The following is a 19,507-nucleotide window of genomic DNA, read 5'->3' as shown; positions in this document are numbered from 1 at the left end:
CTGATTCCACATCTCCCTTCCTGTCTCTTGGTCTCTCTATCTCTGTCTAATGACATTCTCTGTCTCTGTGTCTCTGTGTGTCTCTCTGTCTCTGTCTCTCTCTTTTTCTCTCTGTATCTCTCTCTCCCTATTTTCTCAATGGTGGCAGCTGAGGTGTAGTCTTTCTGAAACAAACTTTCGAATCTCATTGGAATAAAGGTGTTACTATTATAGAGTAACATTAAGAGAAAGCAGCAATTCTAGTAAAGTGCTTTGGAATCATGTATCATCAAGAGTTATATAGTTGACCCATATCAAGGTTAAGATGAGAACTGGATCCTGTCCCACTGCACCTCCTCCCCATTCCACTAGCAAATAAAATCCAGGAGCTCAGTTATTGGCTAAACTTGGCTTTTGTAATCATCGTTTATTTGCCAGAGGGTGTTAAGATGCTGATCAAACAGAGATTTAATTTCAGCTTTTGATCCTTTGAAATTACCCACAAAGTAATACATATTTATGCATTTTGTTTTATTAACTTAGACATTATGCAAATCATTGTACAGTTTATTTGCCTCTTTCAACTTCATTTCAAACCAGCTTTTTAGCTATAAAGAAATCTTTAAGGGACTTCATTTGGAAAATTCCAACTGAGATAAGGATTAACATTTGAGCAAGAGCCCACCATAAAACATTGCTGTTTGTGTCTTCACTGGTCATTCGGAAATTTTCTTCACGTTCCTATGCGGGAAAAAAAGGCAGATTTAGTTTCATAAGGGTACATAAAAATGCATGTTCTTTGGGGGAAAGGCTCTGTATAAATTCAAGGTAGTTTTATTATCAGGCAATGATCTGTATGTATGCACAAGAACCCTATCTGATATTATGAGCTGGAGTGTGCTGTGTACCCAAGCATCAAAAGGTGAGGTTCAACATTATAAAATACCACAGTATATTTCCACATGAAATATCAAGAAAGTAACACATGCTTTATACAATTTAGGTTACTAATAACCAACAAATATTACATATATTCATTAATCAACTAGAATCTCTTCTAGGTAGAGACAGGATCTGCACCTGTTGAGTTCCACACAGTGGCAGGGCCAACATACATATTTTGGTGGATAATAAGTATTATTATTATTACATTATATATTATTATATAATATAATAATAAACAACCAGCATTTATATCGTATTCTATTTTACAAATATTACCGTATTTTATCCTCACAACAACACGGGGAGGTAGATGCTATCATTATTATCCTCATTTTACAGATGAGAATTTGCCCAGAGTCGTGCAACTAGTAAGTATCTGAGGTCAGGTTTGAATTGAGATCAGGTCTTCTGGACTCCAATTCCTGCTTTCTAACCACTGCACCACCTAGCTGCCTCCATAGTAGAAGGAAGTGTGTATCAATCCCCTCAGCAGATCTCTCCCTCCCTGCCTTCCCCTTGCCCAGGTATTGTGGGCTGCATGTTCCAGAGTGGGTGTGGCTGGAAGCAGGATAGAGACAGAGGGAAGAAAAGCATGAGTTGTCCCTGAGCTAGTCTATTTATTCACAGGACTGTCCTCATGCAAAAAAAAAAAAAATGCTTGTCCAGTACAGGATTGATAGCTGGGAGGGATCTTATAGCTTATCAAGCCCAATTCCCTCATTTTAAAGATGAGGAAATGGAGAGAAGAGCCAAGCCAGGAGCTAAGCCGAGGGTGCCCAGCTAGCAAGCCTACCAGTCGAGTCTGGATAGAGCCACTCAGTCAAAAAAGGAGCTCCTGGGAACAGTGGATTCATTTTCTCCTAGTCTCATGTGGCTTCTCCCAAGAAGTCTAAATGGCCTGGTACAAAGAGGAGAATTCCTCTGTGCCAGCAACCTTACCCACCCTTTGATAGTTCTGCTCTTTGATGATTTGCTCAATTTGCTCGGTCAGACGTTCCACTTTGTAGCTAACTTCATTAACTTTGTCCTTTGCTTGGGCAATTACTGCAGCAAGGTCACGTTCTCCAACTCGAATATCCAAATGGATTCGCTAAACAAAGAAAAAAAAAGAAAGAAAGCTTTCCAGATTTTTAAAACCACAGCTGACATTCAGTCCTCAGAAACTGGCCTCAATGGAAATTCTTTCCTCTTTCTCTGTTTTTTTTTTTTATTTCTTTATTTGCCCTCTGTCCTCCAAGAAGATTTCCTTGGTCTTCCCTTCCTCATTCCCAAGTACGCTATCCTTGCTTACATTTTCCTAGAACAATTTGTCTGGATGTCTCCTTTGCTGCCATCACATGCAACTTTGTCTAGGCCATGTCCCCCCATTATTAAACTGTGAGCTCCCTGAATGCAGAGACTGTCATCAGATTTTAAAAATCCCACTAGCCATAGACCCAAGCCCATAATGGATGCTTAATCAACAGTAGATGCTGTTAAATGAAAATCTTTCTTCACTGAATCTTAGGATAATATATGTAAAGCTGAAAGGAACTTTTAGTGGTTGGTTAGTGCAACTTCCTTATCTTACAGATAAGAAAACCAAGGTTTTTCCCATCTTCTATTTAACAACTTTTATTAAGCACCTTCTACATGCAAAATGTATGCTTGCCAAAAAGACTGTTTTATGGAGAACTCTCACCGGGCAAGTGTTTACATGGTGGTCAGAAGAAGTGATACAAGGATGCTCTCAAGGTCTCTCTTAAGAACTTTGGAATTGATCATGTGACACGGGAGACACAGCACAGGACCACTCAGTGTGGTATGCCCACATGAGAGAAGGTGCTGTGCTCTATGAGCAAAGCAGAATTGAAACAGCTCAAAGGAAACACAGGATGCACAAGTTTAGAGTGTCCACTCCAAATGTTCACACAGACTGTTTGTGCCCAACCCGTGGTAGGGCATTCCGAGCTTGTGTTGGTCTGATCAGCCACAGTCCGACACATTGAAACTTGACTCTAGCATAATGATGTCATTTTGGTCCTCTTCAAGAACAAAGGACAACAACTAATATGCCATGAGTACTTATGCTAGGTCCTGGAAATACTTCCACAAATTAACTGACCTCTGATCTAAGCTATACAGATAATCCCTTCAATAGTACAGATCTAATCTATCCATGCCTTTTCATTATTAGTCAACAAGCATTTATTAAGCACCTTCTATTTGTCAGACACTGTGCTAAGTGCTAGGGATACAGTGAAAGAGGAAAAAAGTCATCCCCTGCTCTCAAGGACCCCATACTCTAAAAGGGGAGACAATGTGCAAGCAGCCATACATAAACAAGATACAGGGATGGAAATACTCGACAGAGGGAAGGTGCTAGCATTAAAGGGGATTCAGAAAGGCTTCTTTAGAAGGCTCATGTATTTTCCCCTACAAGTCCTCCACTAGGGGCCAAACCTCCCAGAGGTCCATTCTCCCATAGTCCATTGATCATTTCATGAAGGGCTCTTGCCATGCCCTCACTTCACTCCCACGCCACTCATTCCTCATATTTCTTATTCCTAAATAGGTATCCCTCTCCATTTTCCAGTTCCTCTTTATCTGTTGACTTTCCCATTAAAATCTAAGCTTCCTGAGGGATGGGCTGCCTTATTTGCTTACACTTAAATCCAATTCACTTGTAAGTCAAGACATAATCCTCATGACGCCATTGGTCCTCTACGAAAATGAAGGACAAAAATCAATAGCAATCCTCAGTGCTTACTGTCTACCACAAATGTGCGCTCTCGCTCTCTCTCTCTCTCCCTCTCTCTCCCCCTTTAGACTTCTGGATGAGACTCTGGGTACCAATAGCACCCATGGGCTGTCCATCTACTAGCTCTCATTCTCACTAGAGTCTCTTTTATTTTCTCATTCCCTGCCATACAGAAATTCCTTATTATAGAAGCAATGTATTAAATGGTCATCCACTAACCAGAAAGAGTTTGTAAATCACTCTCAATGCCTTATTTCTAGCCTCCTTGGGAATGACTCTGGCCCTAATGGCTATCATTATCATGGCCTCCATACATGTAATGCAAGTCTCTTATCTAGCAGGTTCAATACTCTTGGATTCTTAGCAGAAACAAAAAATGGGCCACCAACCCTTCTCTAACAGAACGAGTTTACTTGAATACCACTATGAATTCACCATTCAGTTTCCCATTTTTTTTTTCAGGCCTGAGTAATCACAGTTCTTTCAGCCATCACTTAGAGTTATTTTCCAACCCTTTAATCAACTTTGTGGCTCTCCTTTGAATTCCTTCCAAGCTCCCCGGCTTCCTCTTTAGTTACTAAGCCCAGATCTGGATGCAGTACTGGAAAAAATATCTAACTAGCCCTGAGTATAACCATCCTAGCATCATGCCTGAATGGTGCTGTCAGGGGTTCCATTAACAAAGACATTAAAGGAATACAACTTACCAGCCTACTACCACCAAAGGAGATGAGCTTTGTAGAGTTAGACTCTAAGCAAATGATGTGCTCTCCAGGCGAGTGTGATCTGAATCTGAATACCCCCTGTGATCCATACAGCCTCGACAATATTACCTACAATGGAAGTGTTTCAATGGTTTGTGAATCCATTTATAGGAGTGATCCTTTCCAGGATTGTCACACACTGTATTAGTCTGAATATAGGTCATTGTGGCACATAGAACTTATAACTAAAAGGAGATTGCTTTGAAAGAAAACACACACACACACACACACACACACACACACACACACACGCACACACACACTATCATAACATATTGGTTAAAAAGCCAGCCTTAAAGTCAGGAAAACCTGGATTCAAGTACTGCCTTTGACATACACTAGTTATATGACCATGGATACCCCAGGAAATCTCTCAGCACCAAGGAAATTCTTAGATACTGTAAGTTACAGATTGGCTGCCAAGCTGCAAGAGTGGAGGGAGTTTCCATACCAGAGGTTCTCCATTTGCTCAGTTATTTTCAGTTGTGTCCAACTCTTCATGTCCCCATTTTGGGTTTTCTTGGCAAAGATACTGGAGCGGTTTGTCATTTCCTTCTCCAGCTCATTTTATAGATGAGGAAACTGAGACAAACGGGGTTAAGTGACTTACCCAGGGTCACACAGCTAGTAAGTATCTGAGGTCAAATCTGAACTCAGGTTTTCCTATGCCACCTAGCTCGATACAGAGTCAAATTAAAACAAATTAAAATACTTATTTATTACAAAATATTATACATATATACACAAATATGTGTGTATATTTTGTGTGTGTATATATCAGAAGTGGAACTATTTCTTCTTCCCACTAATTTCTTGGCCATAATAACGCTAGGAAAATATTTAATTTCCATCATCAGCAGCTTCCCTAAAAGTAATTTGAATAATATCTCCATTCATGGAAATTTGATAACTGACTATTAGGGAGAAACTGTAGTGTTTTGTTGAGCTTCTATAATAGTAGGGAGTGTCCATCCGCTGCCCAAGTTCCTAGGAAAAAGAAGACATCAGGTTTCATAGTCCCCATATCTCAACTTGGTGTCAATGATAGACTTGCTTGAAGATCAAAGGGTCAGGAAGTTTCTTACTCCAGGGCAAGCTTTTGTGTGGCTTGAGTTCAGCAGGAAATCTGTCAAGAAAGATCTTATAGCAGACGCTTCCCTTGTCAGAATCTACATTTGAGCTATGTACAGGGAAAACGATGGGTCCTGCTAAGATCATGGAAAGTCTGAAATATTTCTTTGTGCCATACCCAGATGGAGCCAGGACAGAGAAATATAATTCTCTGGAAATGGGCTAGCAAAAATAGGGAAATATATCTATTAAATACATTTATTAAAATAAGGAGAGGTGCAGAAGAAGTGATGATAGGAGAATTTTTCCATTGCCACCTCTTGGGAGCTGTGGAAGACTACAGGAAGACATAGGGGCTAAAGAAATTTGGGAAACAGCTAACCCCTGCCAGAAACCCTAATGTGGCGAGTGATTCCAAGTGACTGAGACTGTCTCTGGAGAAGGTGGGTCTCTATCCTGAGTAGGTGTCATAATTTTCTTATGAAATGTGTTATACTTTCCATTTGTTTTATTTGGCACAAAAGTAAACCTTTTCTTCCTTGAGTATTGTGAACTGAGAGCTTGTAAGGGGAGGTTTGAGGGAAGAGTTTAGGGGAAAGCAATGAAGCAAATTGATGGGAAGTTACCCAACATGCACCACTGACAGCTCATCATGTTCTGTGAGATTTGGTTAACGTGGAAGTCAAATGTTTTACTCATTTTTAAATTTTTTTTAATTTTTGGCAGGGCAATTGGAGTTAAGGTTGCACAGCTAGTGAATGTGTCAAGTGTCTGAGGCTGGATTTGAACTCAGGTCCTCCTGACTTCAGGGCTGGTGCTCTACTTACTGCACCACCTAGCTGCCCCTGTTTTATTCATTTTTAACCTCACTACTTGTAGACTCGATCACCTTTGCTGATATTTTTTCACACAATTCAATTATAAGGAGCTCTTAGGTTTTATGTAAGCCAGATTTAAAACGTTAAAAAGTCTCTGTTTGGTCTCTGTTTGGACCAATAATCCTTTTCTACTTTACACTAGTAAAAATTCATCTCTGAAATTTGATATAGGCTATCCTAGAGAATTTTGGCAATACTTTAGTGACCTTTAGTAACACTTTCAAGACAAAACCTGGTTAGTTAAAAGTATGCATTCTGGTTTCTGTTGCCCCATACAACAAGGTAACCTGTTGTTTGCCATAGATGTTTTAAAAAGCCTGAGAGGCCAGGAAGATCATGAGAACTTCTTTTAAAAGGACCCCAAAGAGAGAAGTAAGGAAGAACTTGTTCTCTCTGACCATTGTACTTATATGGGACCATCCAACCTGGATGAAGAGTGCTCACTCTTTACAAAGCTTGGTGTCTAGGTTCTTTGAACTAGACTAGACAGAGAGGCCCTGGGGGCTATAAGGGTTTATTTGTACAGCAGTGATCCTGCAACCAACCACAAAATAGCAAATTTGTGTGTGTGTATATGTACATATATACACATATATATGTATACATACATATATATGTATAAAGTACAAAAATTTGTACTTTAATGTTTACTATATAATTATATAAAAATATAATATATTTAAACTTGCACTTTAATATTTAATATACAAATACATATTTAAATATGTGATATATTTATAATATAATATATTTAAATGTGGCATTTTAATGTTTGCAAAGCACTTAACACATATCATTTTCTCTGATCCTCACCACAACCCCATGAGGTAATGTTATGATTACTGCATTTTACAGATGAGAAAATTGAGGCTGAAACAGAAGTGAATTTCTCAGAGTCACACAGATAGTAAGTGTCTGAGGTAGGATTTGAACTCAGGTTTTCCTGACTCCATGTACTATACCACATAAGTGACCAGTAGCTTTTGTTGAATGGATTCTTGTTATGTGAGTCTTTAGGCATCATAGGGAGGATAGACTCTAGGCCACATGAAGGCAGAGATCATATAGTATAGAAACTTTATATCTCCCCCAGGTCTAAAGAGAGTTCTCTGTAAACAGGAAGCACTTAATAATTGTTCATTGAATGCATGTATAGATGATATTTAAGGTCTTAGCTTTAGAAAAAAAATTTAATGATGAAATTCAGAAACTGTTTTACCTCATCGTTGTAAGTTGTAACAGTCACAAACATCCCTAAACCAGGAGCAGAGTCAAGGAAATCTTGCTGTCCTATGTCCCATTGCTCTAGCTTGTAAATCCCTATTAAGAAAATACAAAAGATGTTTATTATAAAAAAGATGCAAGCAATGGTAAGACACAATAATGGCCATAGTCAATGGATCCATCATTTTCATTTCATCCAAATGGCAAAACCCAGTAGCAGTTTTTACATGTCTCTTGGTGCCCCATGTTATGTAGTATAATTAAAAAAAAATCCCTGGGAGTCAGAAGATCTGAGTTCCACTTCTGGCCCTGGGTTCTGCTTCCTCTGAATTCTCATAGTCTGTAGATCTCTTACTCACTAATCCCTTTGTACTTGTCGTTTTATTATGTGTCAGGCTCATTCTGCTGGAAGAAGCTGCCCATTCCACCAGTTTCGGGGGGACCACCTGGTCTGGATCTGCCCTTTGCCCCTCTCACAGCCTAACTTGAGCATAGATTTTTTTTTAAGTCTACATGTCATATTCCCCACCCCACCCCCATTTGGGCAGTAAGATCCTTGAGGGCAGGGACTGCGCTATTTTTTCACCTTTTTCCCATCACAAGCGTAGAGTCCCACACAAAATGTTTGCTGAGTTATATTGGGATTATTAAATGTCTTATCTCTCCTGCTCACCCCCGAGCTAGAGGCAATATGGTCGAGTGGAAAGAGCCTTGAACGGGGGGAAGAAGGGTTTGTGTCCCAATACCCAGGTTTGACTCCTGGCTCTGCCACTTAATAACTGGGTGAGTATACAAGTCATTTTATATCTCTCTCTGGATTTAGTTTGTTCATCTGCAAAAAGGGAGTAATTTTATTAAAATTACTATTATTAAATAAATAAATACTATTATTAAAATTTTATTTGAATAAAATAAAATAAAAAGGGCTTTTGTAAGTAAATATAAGCTTATGGTTCATGTCTTATTTAGAGGCCAGGTACTCTAAAGGGCATTTAACAAATGCTTTTTCAATTTAGTTCATCATACATCATTGTTTTCCTGCACCTTCCCTCCCTAGGCAGACAGTAGATACTCAATAAATATTTGTTGAGTCTCAGACTCAGAGCTGAAAGGGACCTCAGAGATCACTTAGGTCAGTGGGATTAAACTCAAATAGAAATAAGGGTCATTAATCCATACATCAGGATCCCCACAGGCTACATGTTGCCTTAGTTTTAAAATATAATATTATCTGTGTTTTACCATATTTTTATTTAATTAAATACTTCCCAAATACATTTTAATCTGTCTCTGCCACATTTGACCAAATGTGGCCTGTAGGCTGGGTGTTTGACACTTTTCATCAAGGTCATTCAACCTTTATGTTAGCGGTGATCCCTCCTTTATACTGTCCCAGTAAGTGGTCATCCAGCCTCAGCCCAGTTCAGACCTTCATTGGTGGACACTCTCAAGGTAGCTGAAATCAGCCTTTCTAATGTCCTCCCATTCTGCTCCTTCATGTCTTTGGGTACCCGGTGGAACTTGGCAGGACTGAAGCTATTGAGTCACAGATAGCTGTGATGTCTCAGCTAAGTCTTCTCCATTCCAAGATTAACATCCCTATTTCCTTCAGCTAATCAGTCTTCATCTGACATTGTAGTTAATCCCATCACTGTCCTGGCCACCCCACACTAGACAAGTCCTATCAGAGGTGGGGAACCTGTGGCCTGGAGGCCACATGTGGCCTTCTAGATCCTTGACTGAGTCCAAATTTTACAGAACAAATCCTCTTATTAAGGGAATTTGTTCTATGAAGTTTAGATTCAGTCAAAGGGCCACACCCAAGGACCTAAAAAGCCATATGTTCCCCACCCCAGTTAGACTGTCAATGGTCTTCCTACAATATAGTACCCAGAACTGAATTCCAGAGGGCCTCTGACTGGTGTAGAAGACATCAAGATTATCTATCACTTGCCTCTGTAGACACTAAGTCCATCAATAGGGCTTCAGGACATATTAGCCTTTTTTTTTCTAAGCCACCATGTCACCTTGTTGATTTATATTGGAATTGTAGTCATTCATAAGCCTCAGATCATTTGGAAGTCAAGACATTGAACCCTTCAAAATTAACCTGATTATGCTGTCATCTGGCCCACATCTTCTCATCTTGTCTGTAGAGATGCCACGACATAAAGTGCCCTCCAGAATGGGAGGTGTTGCTAGTGATAGGTCAAGTTATTAACCAGACAACTAACCAATATTTTCTGCACGTCATCTGCTGTGATGTTTTGAAGGCCAAAGGGTGCCATTTTTAAAATTTTGCTTCAAGTAAACACACATTAAGATGCTGTTGAATCTATGTCTCTTCCATTCAAAATCCTTTCCCAATATCCCATTTCCCTTAGTGCCTGCTAACTTGTTGCATCCTGGTGTTGGCACTGTTTATTAAAACCACTCTAATGAGGATGGATTGAAAGGCCTGGGGACAATTAGATTTGTAGGAGATATAATCACACTGTCATAGAAAAGAAGGATTAAGACTTGTTTTGCTTGGCCCCAGAGGCCCTAACCAGGAGCTGTGGGTAGAAGATGCAGGGAAACATGTTACAGCTCAATGTAAGGAGGGATTTAATAGTTGGAGCAATCCAAAGTGAAATAAGTTGCCTTAAGATGGGGGTGAGTGGCCTATTAACAGCAGACCTTCAAATGAGGGCCAGGTGACCCTTTGTATCAGGCACTGGGCTGTAATAATATCCCATTACATTTATATACCATCATTTTTCAACCATTCCTTAACTGATGGGTACCCACTTTGTTTCCAGACCTTTATTACCACAAACAAGGCTGATAATGAATATTATAGAGGGGATTCCTGCTCAGTTATAAGCCAGACTAGGCTGACCTTTGATGTACTTTCCACCTCAGATTCTGCAAAATTTTCCCAGGTTGTTTTATGTCAGGGAAATCTTTTCCCCAGCTCCTAGTGCCTCCTTGCCAAAAAGTTTATATATATATATATACACACACATATACACACACACATACACATATATACATACCTACACATACACGTACATATACACACATGTGTACATGTGTGTGCATGTGTATAGGCATGTATATATATAAATATACGTATAGGTATTTATACACATACGTATACATATATTTTACATATACATGCTATCTCATCTGTGTATGTATGTATATACTTACACATGCATACATGCATAGATACATACATATATATAAATGCTGTCTTTAAAACAACCCATGTTCCAGATGAGGAAACTGAGACTCATTTGAAATGGCTTGTTACCATTACAGAGCTAAGTAAATGAATTCTAACTCAGATCTTCTGGTTGCAAGTTCAGGGTTGTTTCCACTAACCAGGCAGTCAAATTAGCAGGGTACTTAGATAATTTGGGAATACTATTAAATGATAGGAGTCATAGTAGTCAAGAAAAAGCATTACCTTATGTCTATAATGCATAAATATGCGATATTACATAAAACATCAAGTCAAATTAAACCTTAAGTGGGCAACCGTCCATGTGAAGGCCCCACAGTGAAGTTTGGCTGATGACTTCTTTGGGCCAGTTCATTGACAAAAGGAGTTTTCTTGTGAAGGAGAATTTGGAAGAGATTTTCTGTAACATGCTCAAGGGAAAGATGGTCAGAAGGGATGATGTTGTTGAGTTCCTTTTCACTTATGCTCCTTTTCACTTCTTGATCAATTTCAGCATCTCTTTTCCTTCAACAAAAATTTATTTAACTATGGTTTACAATAGACCAAGAGCTAGAGATACAAATCAATTGACCAAGCAACAACTATTTATTAAGGATACATTGTATCAGGCACTGGGCTAAGAGGAGGAGATACAAAGATAAAGCAAAACGAGTCCCCTGCCCTCAATGGGCTTCCATTCTACTGGTGGAGGCCACATGTATAGAAATAGTTATATCCAAGGTAGGGAAGGGAAGGAGCCAGGCACTCTGCTGAGTGTTATACAAATATTACCTCATTTGATTCTCACCTGAGAATAAAAACCTCATTTCATAGTTAAGGAAACTGAGGCAAAGGGAGGGTAAGTCACTTGTTACACAGATATTTTTAGCATCTGAGGCTACATTTTCTCCAGTCTTCCAGGCTTCAGATCCAGTACTCTTACAGAAGGTACCAGTAACCAGGGCAGGGGGAGACTGGTAATGATCTACTGAAGAAGGAATCTGAGTCTTAAAGGAAGCCAGAGATTTCAAGGGTCAGTGGAGAAGAGGAAGAGCATTCTAGGCATGAGAGACAGCCCATGTATAGATGCAAAATGTAGGTTAGTATGTAGGTTGGTATGGCCACACGGCAAAGCGTGTGGATGGGAGTAATGTCTAAGAAAACTGAAAAGATAGGAAAGAACCATGTGGTAAAGAGCTTTAAGTGCCCAACAGGGGAATCTATACTTGATCCTAGAGGTAATGGGGAGCAATTGGAGTTTCCAGAGTGAGAGAGTGACATGGTCAGATCTAAGCTTGAGGAAAATCACTTTGGCAGTTATGTATAAAGATAAATACAGCACAGACTTTTATCTCAAAGAAATTACAATCTGCTAAAGGGAAGCTGGGGAGCATCAGGCCTGGAGTCAAGAATTCTCATCTTCTTGAGGTCAAACCCAGCTTCAGACACTAGACTGTGACTCTGGGCAAGTCATTTAACCCTGTTTGCCTCAATCTCCTTATCTGTAAAATGAGCTAGAGAAGGAAATGGCAAACCACTCCAGTATCTTTACCAAGAAAACCCCAAATGGGGTCATGAAGAATCAGACACGGCTGAACAAGAACTAAGGGGGTACAACAATTACTACCTATCTTTTTTCAAGACCCAGACCAGGAACCACCTTCTACAGGTGCTAGGGCTTCCCTCTCCCCTTCCCAAATTATCTTCGGTCTATTCTGTATATATTGCATAAGTATATGTTGTGTCTTAACTACTTAACTCCTTGAGGCAGGTGTTATATTGTAGCTTTCCCTGCAACATCTGGCACATTGTAGTTTGTTGGTTGACTGAATGATAAGAAACAGGACAGCACAGTGGAAAACGGAATCAAGGAAACCCTGGTCCAAGTACTGCCTCTGATACATACTGACTGTCTGCTTTGGTCAACACTAAGACTCTTTTGTTGCCTATTAGCATTGGTATAAGGAATTTCCACACCTGGAATTCCCTATACTGATGAAATCACGAAAGGTCTGGGAGTGAAGGGGGGAAGGGAACAAGCAGCTCTTCTTTGTCTGGTACTTTCTGAACTTTACATCACATTCTCACCTCTCATCTCCTCCTTTGCTGCAGTTCCACAAGACATAAATCAGACTGTATCTTTGAGCCTAGCCCTTCCTGTCTCCTCAGAAGATTTCCTTGCCTGATTCTTTTTCATCATCATCTCCATTTCTATTGTTCCCTTTCTGACCACTTGAAAATATGTTCACATCCCTCTCCTCCTTAAAACAAAAACAAAAACCCCAACTCAGCCTTTCCTTCAAGCCTGCCATCCCCTCAGGCGATCTCCCTTATCCCTTCTCTCTTTGACTGTTCAGCTCCAAGAAGAAGCACCCTTGCTTTTAATGCCTCACTTCCCACTTGCTTCTTAAACCTTTGTGCTCTGACTCCCAACAGTCCTGCTCCCCTGAAGCTGCCTTCTAAAGCCATAGATGACTTGAATTTCTGGATCGATGGTCTTTTTCACAGTTCTCATCCTCCTTGCTATTTCTGCCGATTTCAGCCCTGCCGACTGCCTCCTTCTGGACTCTCTCTCATCTCTTGGCTTTTCTAGTATGTCTCTCTCCTGAGTCTCCTACAGGACTACTTTTTGGGGGTCTCTCTTACTAGATCAAAGTTTTGTATAGGATACAAGTTAAACAAGTGAAAGAATAACATAAATATAAATGAACAACCATATGCAAATGTACAATCATATAAATGAAAAGATGACTAAAAGGAAGCTGAATTTTGAGTAACTAAAAAAGCCAGTGATGCTCCTAGAGAAAAGATAATGAACATATCTCCTCCTTTTGGCAGAAAGGTGGGGGCCTAGTGTACAGAATATTGTATACATGGTCAGACATAATCACAATATCATTTTTTTTTACAGAACCATTTGATTCAAAAGAGGTTTCAATTCAGTGAAGGGGGCGAGGGTGGGGGGAAGAGTGGCAACAAAGGGGGAATACTATATCCAGAAATGACAGTGCTGTAAAAACAGCAACAAAAAAGCTTTAATAAAACTTTTTTGAAGGCCAAAGTATTATTTACCTATATAAATCCACTCCAAAAATATCTAAGTAAAGCCTGTGACAGAGACATAAAGCAGGAGGAGATGCCAGGAGGCCCATAAAGGGGGGGATGTCACATTTTATAGCTTCTCATGTCTTTGTGACTCCCCCCTCTTTATGGCCCATTGGAGCATCCTTAATGTAGTAAATAAAACAAATGGAGACAGCTAGAAATTCACAAGACATAAACCCAAATAAATATCTTCTACATTAGCCTCTGAAAGCCACCAAATTTGGGTCTTTAAGGGAATGGTTTCTAGAGAGAAAAGTTCTGAAGCCAATGGCCCTTCTCCAAGAAACCCAGGTAATTTCAGGTACAAGAACCAATAGATTCATTCCCAAGAATGAAGGTGAAGATTGTGAGGTAAGTCATTTTTGTCTATACTAAACCCTGCAGGATAGTTCTCTTGAAGACCAAAGGAAATAGTAATAATGATTTGTGTTTAAACAGCAACAAAGAGCTTTATGTGCATTATCCCATATATCCAAGCCTTATGAAACCTGGAGATGCAGGTAGTACAGATATTATGACCCCATGTCACCTCCTATATGAAGCCTTCCTGCTTCTCTCCCCCATAAGTGTCTCCCCCCAAATTATTTTGTATTTATATTTACTTGGAATATATATACACATATACATATACATATATGTACATAAATGATGTAGAAGTAGTATAGATATAGATAAAGATATAGTTTTCCCCAATATAGCAGGTTAAATCCAGGCTCAGACACTTACTAGCTGTGTGACCCTGAGCAAGTCACTTAACCTCTGTCTGCCTCAGTCCTCCCATTTATAAAATGGGGATAATAATACCACCTGTCTCCCAGGGTTGTTGTGAGGATAAAGCAAGGTAAAGCCATAAATCACTATGTAAATACTAGGCATTATTATTGTTGCAGTGTCTTACACACATTAAGTATTTAATAAATCTTTGCTGAATGGATATGAATGATTGATTGGCAGCTGTACCTGACAGCTGCCTTCTGAAGAAATCAGTTCTGAAGAAGGACCTCTCCCAAAAACACAGCTGTAATTCATTCACTCATTCATGTCATCCTTTGGATCTAGAAACATTCCAATCTAAAAGAATTCTCTCTTTAAATGGAAATTCCTCTGGGAAGAGAAACATTAATAGCTTCCCAAGGTCTGATAGTCAGCTGAGAGCACACACACTATGGGAGTGGTTTTCGAAGAATGTGTTGGTCTAAGTGCCACAAAACATAAAGAACTTACACTTACACACGTGTGTATGTCTTTTGCCCAGTGCACTCCTCAAGGCAATGAATTATACTGTGCCATGAACAAATTGAGTTTGAGAATCAGTGTAGTATGGGATGGGGGTAGGTGCCTGGGGTAGGAGGGAATGCTAGGAGGGAGCAAAAGGGCCCAGAAAGAAGAAAAGGTGCCCTCCAGACAGACCTTGATTTCACAGTGTTGTTGAGGACTGGACAGCTCCCAAAAGCACCACTGAAAAGAGGCAGTCCAAAATAGCCACTTGGCTTCCAAAAGTATCTTTTTGGAAAAACACAGGGAGTCTTGGCTCTCATCTACCCTTACTCCTGCTAAACCATAGCCTGATCAACACTCTCCAGGGGCAAGTGACCCACCCACCACTTCCTGAAGCTGTGGCTCCTTACAAGGGGTAGGGAGGAATACAGCTTCCCCACATCCAAACCCTAGCAGCTTCTCTGTGATCCAGAGCTGGAATATTAGCACCATCAGGGAGGTGGGGTAGTCAGAAAGAGGAATTGGAAATGGCAACTGCTGCCAATTACTTTGTGGCTGATTACTTTGTGGGTCTGAGACTCGGTTTACTCAATCTGTAAAATGGGGATAATGTTCCTTGCATTACTTACATGAAGACACTGGGAGACCTGCTTCTGGGAGACAGCAAAACTAGCACATGCCTGGATATTCTACAGTGACCTGCTGTCACCCTCAGATGCAAATGCATGAGCAGTTTTAAAGACAGACAATTTTGGCTATGCAGCCAATGGAAAAAGACTGCTCCCATCCACATGGTAGGCCAACACAGACACCTAGTAAATGGTGGAAATGGGCTTGGAACCCAGGACTTCTGATTCCAGGTCCAGCCTATTTCTCTTACTGCACACTGCTTCTTCCTTTCAGAGAAAAGAAATTCTGGTCACATGGAGAATTGCCTCGGAGATTAGCTACCTGGCACACACATACATTATGAGGCCATTAAAATGTCCTGTATTCTCTATCAAGCCTGTATTTCCCTGCAAACTGTGACTCATTTGGGACACTGTGGCAGGGTGAGGCTGAGATTGATCAAGTAATGAGTCGCCAGCCATCTGAGTGATTACCTTTGGATCAAAGAAAAACATCAAAAACCACCCTTTTCTCTGAAGCCTCAAAGCCTTTCATCATAAAGTTGCCTGGCTGAAAGGGGGGGGCTGGGTCTGACTCAGGGGCTAGGAGAGGAGGAAGGCTGGAAGCTGGAGGTGGGGGCCAGGGATGGGGAGAAGGTTAGTTGAGCTTCTGGGGCAAAGGTTTCTTCAGGTGACCAGGATCAGGAAAATCAACCTGGCAGAAGGTCAAGACAAAGAAGATGGAGCCAGTCTTATCTCTCCATGAAAAGAGAATGTGAATAAGACCCTCCTAGGGAAAAGGGTCCCCTCTGATAGTCAATCAACATTTATTATGTGCCTAATATGTGCCAAGCTCTGTATAGACATTGGGGATAAAAAGATGTATAATTTTTATATTATATAAAATTATATATACTATGCACCTATACATGTATAAATGTATATATTTTATATGTACACATAGATAAGTATATATACAAATATGTGTATATGAATATATGTATGTGTGTGTGTATAAAACTCTACTTCTGCCCCAAACCTGGACCAACCTGTTTTCTGAGGTTTGGCCCTTGTAGAGAAGGGACTTCTTCCAAGAGACTGCTGGGAGAAGAGGAGAGGGAGTTTTCAGAGAAAAATAAGAAAGAACTTTTGAATGGAGACTGGGAAATTCCCTAGGGCAGCAGGCATATGGGAAAGCCCACCCCCCACAAGTCCCTTGACTCCAGGTGCTCCAATCCCCAGAGATTGCTAGGAGGTATTGGCTCCCTCCTGGTGGAGCTGAGATCTTATCTGTCTCCTGAAAGGCTCATTTACTCTGATTTCTATTTCCTGATTAATTTGATTAAGAAGTTTACTAACTCTTTGGGTGACTACTGTTTCTGCAACCAGTATTTAGTGGGAGGAGAACTCAGCTAGCTAGAGTGAGTTAAATGTTACCTTCCTTTTTAGAATGACCTGGCAAAGTATGTTTTGTCCTGAACACCTGAAAGAGAGTATCATATCCCTAGACTACCAACATTTGTGGTGTGGTATATAGATATATTTTAGCTGGACACCCCTCTTGGAGATAGTAGAATAAAGGAGTGATCATCTGGCCACACCTGTTCCTCTGAGCTGAAAATGACTTCAGAAGTGCATATTCAGCATTCAAGAAACATCGATTAAGCACCAAATAGCTTGACTTCAGTCCTTGACTTCATGGAGCTCACACTCCAATGGTGGGGTAAGACTTTGACATAGGTCATTATACTATATACAAAAAGTTGTTGTTGTTGTTGTTGTGTTGTATTTGTCCTTCATTCTTAAAAAGCACCATGACATCGGGGGAATGATGACATGACTTGCAGTTGACTTTGATTTGAGTAAGGGAGGGCTGTGCAAGGTCACAGCCTCACTTTCTCCTCCAGAGCCATCTGGGTCCAGTGGCCAGATATTCACCAGGATGACTGGAGATGGCCCAGGATGCACTGGGAGACCTTAGCCCTTAGAAAGGGGTGAAAAGTGAAATCCCTATGAGGGGTCGCCCCTTTCAGACTTTGCAAAGTTTATAGGTCCTCAGGGGCAAGGATAGATACAGTATCTACAGTATCATTGAGTAGCTGATTCACAACCAGGAAAACATCAGAGGCAATAGACCTGGGTTGTCTATACCACCTTAGTATCTTGTTTCCTAGCTTATTTGCGTAAGACCATCAGGAGAAACTTAGAATTAAAAAACTGGGGGAACCCTAAACCCCAGAGATGTTGATGAATGATTATTGGGTAACGGGCCATAGCTTACAAAAGACAAAGATTTGGGAGAGATGCTAGAAGGTCACCATAAGCTAAAGTGAGAAGAGCCCAACTCTAAACCAGTAAGGGTAATCAAAGGAAAAAAAAAAAGAGAAGTTATACTTCTCTACCTAGCCTCTATCTAGTTAAGAGATTTCATTTAAAAAAAAAATAACACTGTAGAGCCTGAAGGAAAGAATCAAATAAGAAAGATTTCTGTCAGGTGTAGGCGAAGAGTTCCTGCCCTTTTTGAAAGGATGGAGCACTATCTCAGTTGAGGAAGGGTTGAGCAGAGAAATAGCCCAGCCATACAATGGCGTGGCCTAGATGTTGCTCTAAGAGAAAACTGCACTCCCATATCATTGTGCACAGTACAAGATACAAAGAAAGGCAGCAGGCAGACCCTGTTGTCAAGGGTTTCACAGTTTAATGGGGGAGACAGCACGCAAACAAGTATGTATAGCTAAGATCTATATGGGATAAATTGCAGATAAATCAAGTTTCCCTCTGTGCTTTCCGTACTAGCATTGAGACAGAATCAGGAAAGTGGGAGAATATGACCTGGATGTATAAAAGGAATGTTTTGTAACCATGGATTCTTGCTATACCATTTGAGTTAAATCCCTTGTTAAGGGCCTAAATGAATCTATGGCTTGAGTGTTAATAGAAAGCACCACAGTGGGGCCTCAAGAGCTGCTATATTAGGAGTCTGACCACTCATGAGAGTTATCCCTAGAGCCTAAGTCAGCAACAGCTTCTCTGGGCAACCCCAACCTTCAAGTATGAGGGCAAATTAGAGGGAGGGGGGAGCTCCAAGGGGAGCGAGCCCAGAGGCTGGATGATGAAGGCTGTAACCCAGGGTGGTCAGAAATGCTTTCTGGAGGGGATAGTGCTTAAATAAAAATGGCTGGCAAAGCAGTGTGCTGCCAGGTGGGGGAAGGGGGCTTAATGCCAGACTGATGATGGCAATAGGAAGCCACTAAAGATTTTTGTGTAACCTGGTTAGATGTCCAAGGGTCTGTGGGAATTCAACAGGTGGAGCAGAGACGAGGACCTCCGGGACACACAATCAGTATGAGCAAAGGAATGGCAGCTAGAGACACAAGGTTATATTTGAGAAATGGGAAGTTTTCTGTTTGGGGTGGGCCAAGTAGACTACATGGAGAGGAGTAATATGAACATAAAGTTAGAAAGGGACAGAAGTGTGAGATTGAGTTTAGTACAGTGCCTGGCACATAAAAGCAGTTAATAAATGTTTATGAATTGAGATTGTGCTGGGCCTCAAATGCAAAGCAGAGGAGTTTGAAGTTGGTGAGGGAAAAAAAAAGGAGCAGCTGGCAAAGTCACTGGGAAAATTCCCAGATGTCTGGGGTGGGGGTGAGGGGCACTGGGGGAGGAGCGGAAGGACTTGGGGCAGTGAGAGTAAGTTAAAACTCAGCATTCAAGTCACTTATCAGGATTCCCTTCCTGGGATGAGCATGGGGGGGGGAGTTTGG

The 19,507-nt window shown here is 40.7% G+C and overlaps 2 protein-coding genes across 2 annotated transcripts in view; both read right to left on the bottom strand.

Annotated features, from left to right (window-relative positions):
- Nucleotides 1–570: 570 nt before the first annotated feature.
- Nucleotides 571–7,847, bottom strand: LOC118854901 (transmembrane emp24 domain-containing protein 11-like). The gene is made up of 5 exons (XM_036765087.1): nt 7,829–7,847; nt 7,597–7,697; nt 4,372–4,497; nt 1,868–2,014; nt 571–720 (listed from the first exon to the last, which is right to left on the bottom strand). Exons 1-5 carry the CDS (start codon nt 7,845–7,847, stop codon nt 571–573), a joined length of 543 nt encoding a protein of 180 aa, XP_036620982.1.
- Nucleotides 7,848–16,398: 8,551 nt separating this feature from the next.
- SPON2 (spondin 2) overlaps nt 16,399–19,507 on the bottom strand; it is a 12,980-nt gene continuing 9,871 nt past the window's right edge. The window contains exons 7-8 of the mRNA XM_036765086.1: nt 16,780–16,841; nt 16,399–16,455 (exon numbers count right to left, since the gene is read on the bottom strand). Of these exons, the coding sequence (XP_036620981.1) occupies nt 16,399–16,455; nt 16,780–16,841 (119 nt within the window). The remainder of the gene's footprint in view (nt 16,456–16,779; nt 16,842–19,507) is intronic.

This window comes from Trichosurus vulpecula, chromosome 6 (genome assembly GCF_011100635.1).
Source record: "Trichosurus vulpecula isolate mTriVul1 chromosome 6, mTriVul1.pri, whole genome shotgun sequence".
Classification (NCBI taxonomy): domain Eukaryota; kingdom Metazoa; phylum Chordata; class Mammalia; order Diprotodontia; family Phalangeridae; genus Trichosurus; species Trichosurus vulpecula.
Note: the sequence above shows the minus strand (reverse complement) of the source record. Positions and strands in the feature narration are given on the sequence as shown.

What these genes read in the sequence shown, in the direction of transcription:
- LOC118854901 (XM_036765087.1), bottom strand. An exon ending in TTACAACTTACAACGATGAG is followed by an intron (nt 4,498 to 7,596) that starts GTAAAACAGTTT and finishes CTTCCATTGTAG; the next exon opens with GTAATATTGTCGAGGCTGTA. An exon ending in AAGAGCAGAACTATCAAAGG is followed by an intron (nt 721 to 1,867) that starts GTGGGTAAGGTT and finishes TTTCCCGCATAG; the next exon opens with GAACGTGAAGAAAATTTCCG.